This window comes from Tympanuchus pallidicinctus, unplaced genomic scaffold (genome assembly GCF_026119805.1).
Source record: "Tympanuchus pallidicinctus isolate F22 unplaced genomic scaffold, pur_lepc_1.0 scaffold3, whole genome shotgun sequence".
Classification (NCBI taxonomy): Eukaryota; Metazoa; Chordata; class Aves; order Galliformes; family Phasianidae; genus Tympanuchus; species Tympanuchus pallidicinctus.
The window spans coordinates 18,775,268-18,782,896 of NW_026294747.1; the positions used below are offsets into that span (position 1 = coordinate 18,775,268).

The following is a 7,629-nucleotide window of genomic DNA, read 5'->3' on the forward strand; positions in this document are numbered from 1 at the left end:
GGAGTGAGTTTCTGAGACATACGTGCTTTGTCAAAACTGAGCGTGAGCACTGAATTTTACTGCCCACCATCTGTGGACACTTGCTTTGCCTGATGTACTATCAACCAGTTACTCAGAATACAGAACTAGTTTTTATATTGTTGATTTGTTCTCTTGTCGAGTACCTTTAGGATACCATCAGGAAGGTAAAATTTCTGAAAGTGAGATAGTGGGATCAGAAGAAAAGACACTGTGTGGTCCCAGACCGCAGAGGACTGGCTGCTGTTAACAGAGGAAGCAGGCCTCTGGCCTTCAGTGAAACAGCTTTGGTGTGCGACTGTAGTGTGACCAGACACCAAGTTCTTCTCTCTGATAGCTGACAGTGAAGAAACTAGCTCTGAAGCTAGAAAGAAGAAAGCCAAATGCAGAGCTTTGTCCTAACACTGCAGGTGCTCCTCAGAAAGGCTGCATGCTTATCTCTGAGCCCTAGAGTCTCGCACAAGAAGACCTTGTTTTTATGAATTTTGTGGTTAAGCCTCATAAATTGCCAGGTGCCACCTGGATTTGAAAGTTCTGCATTGTGTTTAGTTGCAGTAACCTGTGGTTAGCACCAAAGTGGTACTGGGAGCTCAGAGGCACAAGGATAAGTGAGATAAACAGCATTGCAGTGTCTTTAAAAAGCAGAGGGGACAAAGAAAGAGCAAGAGCACACGGGAGAGCAAGCAAGCTTGACATGTGGAGCAAACTGAGCAGACATAACAGCAGCTCTGCATACTGACAGGGAGCTAAAGGTAGGCTGGCTGCACTAATGGCAGCAACTCAAATGCTTGTAGGACAACTGAATGTTGATTCATTTTCCTGTTTTAATGCACAAGTCAATTTTTTTCTATATATGCAGTGAGACTGTTCATAAAGCAAGGTCTTCCTTGACATGACTAACAGTACCACAGTTGTGCTTTTCTTCAGAAGTGTATGAAATATTGTGAGCTGGGAAGAAAAGGGATTTCTTTTCCCTTTTCAAGGTAAAAAGAGGTGATACTGAATACAGCTGTCAGAGTTGATTAAATAACCGTGGCTGGGGTTCACGGCTGGGGTTCACTCTGTAAGAATCTGAGTGGGATAAACAGTGAGGAGGATTGTTCACTGTGACCCACAACTAGAATAACAGACCAAAGGCAAATCTAGCATGAAATGTTCCTGGCACTGGGGATATTTCTAAGTCTCCCAGCAGAGCTGCTTCAAACTCCACTGCCTGGCATCCAGGCCATTTAAAGTGTCTGATGAGTAGCCTGTTGGCTGCTACTATCTCCTGAAGGAGGCTAAGGTCAGGTGACCTAAGAGGGCTCTTTATCATTCATTTCTTCAAGGGAATGTTCAGTGTAAGAGAGAGAGGAAAAAACAAAAAGGTCATTGCACTTTTCTTTAATGAGGGTAAAGCTTCATTTGAGTTGGTAATTAATAGGAATGGCCACAGGTTTGGGGATTAGTAAGGCACTAAGGTGGCACTTAGTCTAAGGGATAGCCGAGGAGGGAAAGTATTAAATATTTTACTTTAAATGTACTTGGTGCTGGCTATTTCTTTACAATGAATTAGGTACTGCCCTGAATAGGCATTGCATATGGGTTGAGACATTCTGAAATTGCTGTTGGAGATGGTGAAATTACACAAATTTCCCTTCATAGAGAGGGATCTGCAGACAGCATAGGGTAGCCAGTGCTGCAGGTAATAGAGCATGTATCTGTGGGAATGCAAGATGATTCAGGGGCAAACAGGTTATCGCTCAGTGGATAGGTTTTACTACCTCTGCCGCAGGATGCAGCCAAGAAAGTAGGCGGTAGTAATGACCTGAATTCATCTGGGCACAGCAGTGGATCGCAGATCCACAGGCAGCAGAGCACAAGCAAGCGCGTTACCAGGCTGTTTCGGCTGTGGACAGCAGGGGGCTGCAGTGCAGCCCGCGATGTTCAACAGCATGGACAGCTGGACCGAACAATGCAGGCAGATGGGGACAGAGGTACGGGCAGGTTGTTCTCAGTAGGATGAAATGAAGAGAAAGTGGGAAGAAAACAAATGTTAGCTTTGGTTGCCAAGGCCTAATGAACAATTTCGAAGTTAAACACTGCTCTTAAGGAAAATTGAGCAGACTGATTTGTCATTCTGGGTCTATAACTTTATCAAAGCATGGAGTCCTTTCCCAATGGACTCTCAAAATTAGTACAGTAATGTTGCTTCATTGAAAGGTTATCAATAAAACAATCTCAGAAACTCATTGAGCATCACCAGATCATGGCATGGATATATCTCTTATGAAGGACACTTTCCACATAAACACAGAACTGAGATTTCCACCAAGGTTAGTGAATTGCTAGGTGCAAATATAATCAATCAGAGAAATCAAAGCCATACCCATATAATTTCTAGTTTGATGTGTATGATCTTAATGTACAGTTTTTCTTCCTCTTTTTTTTTTTTTTTTAAATTCATATGAATCGGTTCAGTAAAACAAAATTTAAGTAAAACAAGTGAAATACAGTTTAATCTTCTCTATGCTGTTTGTTCATTTTCTGCACTTCTCATTGTCAGATAAGGAAAAATAGGTTAGTCACTTTTGTATTTGTTTCTACATGATTTTGTTTTCTAAGTCTGATGCAGTAGCACAAAGTTTCAGTGTTTGAGGTGAGTCTTCTATTTATTTTCATACAATATCATATTCCCATGGCAATCACATTGATATTACTTTTGGTTGCATCTCTATGAAAGCTACAATTGGGGTCAAATTTGAACAGACATTTTCAGCTTTCCAGTACCAGCAATCCTTACAAACAGAGTTCTCAGCAGGGCACTTAAACAGATGACTAACTTGAAATGTATAAATATTCTCTCTAGAGCAAATACGCAGTGAGTATAAATTGCCATATCTCCTTTAGAGTCCAGGGAACCATTGCACCTTGCAACAACAGAGGATACACTCCTACAGCTTTAATGAAACCACTCACATTCAGCGTCCGTATACTAAAGTACCTTACAAAATTGAGGTCTGAATAAAGTCTGCATAGGGATTGAATAGCATATGCTGCTCTGCCTGTGTAGGAAGGCAAAGGCATTCATTAGACACTTCAGGTGAGAATCAAGGACTAACAAGTGGTGTGACAGCAGTAGTCTCAAGTGATTGAAGTAACATAGCATGAGGCAGAAAAAATTATGTCTTGAAGCCACCAATCTTGTTCAGTTTCATATGAAGAACTTACCACACTTTCAGAACATTACTCGTCTGTTTATTGTAGACTGTGAAGTTAGTTATAAGAAGAAGGAGGCAAATTGGGAAATTAGGACCTGATGACTAACAGGTGTATGCAATATGCACTGATGGTACAATTGACTATGGATGCCGCATGATCAAAGTCAAAGCATAACCAAGTATTTATCTGAGGTACTGCGTGGACAGCCACATTTGGATCTCTCAGTTTATAAGCGTCCTGGGCAAAGGAACTTAAAACGCATTTCTCAGTTAAAGTTAATAGAGTTATTGTGTTTAAAGCATATGCTCAGGCATTGGCACTATTTCTCATTTTGGAACATAAGCTAACATACAGCTTCCTTCTCAGGTGATCTGGTTTCTGCCACACTGGAGATGTCGATAACATCACAAATGGATCTACCTGAAGAGATTCAGCATCCATATGCAAAATTTTCTGAATGGAAATTCAAGCTGTTTAAAGTGAGACCATTTCAAAAAGCACCTTCTGATAAAAGCCAATGCATAAACAAGGATCAAGAACAAGAGGTAGCTTCTACGGACAAAAACATCGTGCTGCCTAAAGATGAAGAAGTTCCAAGAGGAGAAAAGTTAATTCTGACACAGGTGGACTTCATGGGCAACATGCAAGCACTTGAGAAAGATGTCAATGACATGAAAATACAAGACAACACAATTCACCAGAACAACCTGAAGCAACTTTGCCGCATCTGTGGAGCTTCATTTAAAACTGATTGCTACAAGAGAACTCATCCAGTACATGGACCAGTAGATGATGAAACTCTGTGGCTTCTGAGAAAGAAAGAGAAAAAAGCAACCTCTTGGCCAGATCTTATTGCAAAAGTTTTCAAGATTGATGTGAGAGGGGATGTTGACACTATCCATCCCACTCGGTTTTGTCACAACTGCTGGAGTATTATCCACAGGAAATTCAGTAATACTCCATGTGAAGTTTATTTTCCTAGGAACAGCACGATGGAGTGGCAGCCCCACTCTACAAACTGTGAAGTGTGCCACACTCCCAGCCGGGGAGTCAAGAGAAAAAGCCAACCATCCAATGTAATACATGGCAAACGTGTGAAAATCATTGCAGAACATGCTCGAGTTAACAGAGGCATAAAGAATCAAGTGCTGATAAATAACAAAAAGGTAATGAAAGAGATTACCAACTGCAAGAACAGACATCTCAGCACCAAACTTCTTGCAGTTGATTATCCAGCAGATTTCATTAAATCCATCTCTTGCCAGATCTGTGAGCATATTTTGGCAGACCCAGTGGAAACAACATGTAGACACTTGTTTTGCAGAGCTTGTATTCTCAGCTGCATCAAAGTTATGGGCAGCTATTGCCCCTCCTGCTGGTATCCTTGTTTCCCTACTGATCTGGTAACCCCAGTGAAATCCTTCCTGAACATCCTTGATAGCCTGAGCATAAGATGCCCTGTACCAGAATGTGATGAAGAGATCTTGCATGGAAAATATGGCCAACACTTCTCTAACCACAAGGAGATGAAAGATAAAGAGCTCTATAACCCCATAAATAAAGGTGGTCGACCAAGGCAGCATCTTCTGTCTTTGACCAGGAGAGCTCAAAAACATCGTCTGAGAGAACTGAAACGTCAAGTGAAGGCTTTTGCTGAGAAAGAAGAAGGTGGTGATATAAAGGCTGTATGCATGACTTTGTTCCTGCTAGCTTTAAGAGCAAAAAATGAGCACAAGCAAGCAGATGAATTGGAGGCTATAATGCAAGGCAAAGGATCTGGACTTCATCCTGCTGTTTGCCTGGCAATCCGAATCAACACATTTCTCAGCTGTAGCCAATATCACAAAATGTACCGAACTGTAAAAGCTGTCACTGGGAGGCAGATTTTCCAGCCACTGCATGCTCTTCGCACTGCCGAGAAAGCCCTCTTACCAGGTTATCATCCTTTTGAATGGAAGCCTCCATTGAAAAATGTATCCACTAACACAGAAGTGGGAATTATAGATGGACTATCAGGACTACCCCTCTCGATTGATGACTACCCAATAGACACAATTGCAAAGAGATTTCGATATGATACAGCCTTGGTTTCTGCTTTAAAGGACATGGAGGAAGAAATCTTGGAGGGCATGAAGGCAAAAAATCTGGATGACTATCTGAATGGTCCCTTCACTGTGGTAGTAAAAGAGTGCTGTGACGGAATGGGAGATGTCAGCGAGAAGCATGGAAGTGGTCCTGCTGTCCCAGAGAAGGCTGTACGCTTTTCATTTACAGTCATGAACATTGCTATAGACCATGGGAATGAAAAGATAAGGATCTTTGAAGAAGTAAAGCCCAATTCAGAGTTGTGTTGCAAACCCTTGTGCCTTATGCTGGCTGATGAATCAGACCATGAAACTCTGACAGCGATCCTGAGCCCTCTCATAGCAGAAAGAGAGGCTATGAAGAACAGTGAACTGCTTCTTGAAATGGGAGGCATCCTGAGAACATTCAAATTCATCTTTCGAGGTACAGGCTATGATGAGAAACTTGTAAGGGAAGTGGAAGGGCTGGAGGCCTCAGGTTCCACTTATATCTGTACCCTCTGTGATGCAACCCGCCTAGAGGCCTCTCAGAATTTGGTCTTCCACTCCATCACCAGGAGCCACGCTGAAAATCTGGAGCGATATGAAATATGGAGGTCCAACCCATATCACGAATCTGTTGATGAGCTCCGTGACAGAGTGAAGGGTGTTTCAGCCAAACCTTTTATAGAGACTGTTCCCTCCATTGATGCGTTGCACTGTGACATTGGCAACGCAACAGAATTTTACAGAATTTTCCAGATGGAGATTGGTGAAGTCTACAAGAATCCTGATGCATCTAAAGAGGAAAGGAAGAGGTGGCAGTTGACTCTTGACAAACATCTCAGGAAGAAGATGAAATTAAAACCTATGATGAGGATGAGTGGGAACTTTGCTAGGAAGCTCATGTCCAAAGAAACAGTAGAGGCAGTATGTGAATTAATAAAGTGTGAGGAAAGGCATGAAGCCCTAAAAGAACTAATGGACCTTTATCTGAAAATGAAACCAGTATGGCGATCTTCGTGCCCTGCCAAAGAGTGTCCAGAATTGCTGTGCCAGTACAGCTACAATTCACAGCGTTTTGCTGAGCTCCTGTCTACAAAGTTCAAATACAGATATGAGGGCAAGATTACCAATTATTTTCACAAAACCCTTGCTCATGTACCTGAAATCATTGAAAGAGATGGGTCCATTGGTGCTTGGGCAAGTGAAGGAAATGAGTCTGGAAACAAACTATTTAGGAGGTTCCGAAAAATGAATGCCAGGCAGTCCAAATTCTATGAAATGGAGGATGTCTTAAAGCATCACTGGCTATATACTTCTAAGTACCTCCAGAAGTTCATGAATGCTCATAAAACGTTAAGAAGTCAGGGCTTCGTGATTGATCCAGATGATGGGTTAGGTGATTCTTTGCCACCGGAGATCTCTTTGGAAAGCAGTGATTCAGTGGAACTCTAAATGTAAAATACATTTGGTGTTGGGTTTGTGATACTCCTTCTGAGTGGAGACAGCTTCCTTTTCAGGCCTCTAGAGGTACAGGGAAAATTGAAGCTTTCATTTTTATACTCCCTTTTAAAGGTGCTGAATGGAATTTAATGAAATGCCATGTCTGTTGGAAGCTTTGAACAGAAGCAATGCAGTGGTACATTTACCAGTTGTTATGTGAGAGGGAAGTAGAAACAAATTGCAAAGAAGGGCCATGAATTTATTTTGGTCTCAGAGTGTTGTTTATAAGTGAGAAAGACAGAGTAAACAAGGTTTTATATAGAACAGTATTTTGGAATGAATATAATACTGGAAAGTTATGACACTTGTTGAAAAATTGAGAATGGCTATTTGTTCTGTTTGCATTTTATGAGCTATTTTGCTATTTACTTTTCAAGAGGGTTTGATTATTTTATTGATGGCTTTTCGGCTTTTATAAGTCAAGATTCGCCAGTGATATAGTTAGGTAATTGTTTTGGGATGAACAAAGTTTGGGTATTTTTACACAATATACTGACTAAAGATACAAACTTTGATCTCAAACATTTAAAACATTTAATGTTTAGGTTGTAGCTCTGCTTAGGAGCAGGTGGTGGTATCAGTAATATCATGCTGATTTACTATATGAAGATAAAAGAAGGGTAGCTATAATTTTTTAAAGATATTTTTATTGTAGCACATTTACTCTAAAATGCAAACCTGTGCTTGTGCACCTAAATCAGCATTACAGTGTCCTGTGCTCTCACCATACAAAGCACATTTAAGCTCTGCTGTGCAGCTTGTTGCTTCATACAAATTTTAGATTTTGATGGTGATTTCATTATGTGGCATACTTGTACCAATTTAATCTTACTGGGTAAAT

At 41.1% G+C, this 7,629-nt stretch overlaps 1 protein-coding gene across 1 annotated transcript; it reads left to right on the forward strand.

Annotated features, from left to right (window-relative positions):
• Positions 1–673: 673 nt before the first annotated feature.
• Positions 674–7,255, forward strand: RAG1 (recombination activating 1). Its single transcript, XM_052695468.1, has 2 exons — positions 674–770; positions 3,586–7,255. The coding sequence occupies exon 2, from the start codon at positions 3,612–3,614 to the stop codon at positions 6,738–6,740; it is 3,129 nt and encodes a 1,042-aa protein (XP_052551428.1). The 5' UTR covers positions 674–770; positions 3,586–3,611; the 3' UTR covers positions 6,741–7,255.
• The last annotated feature ends 374 nt before the right edge of the window (positions 7,256–7,629 follow it).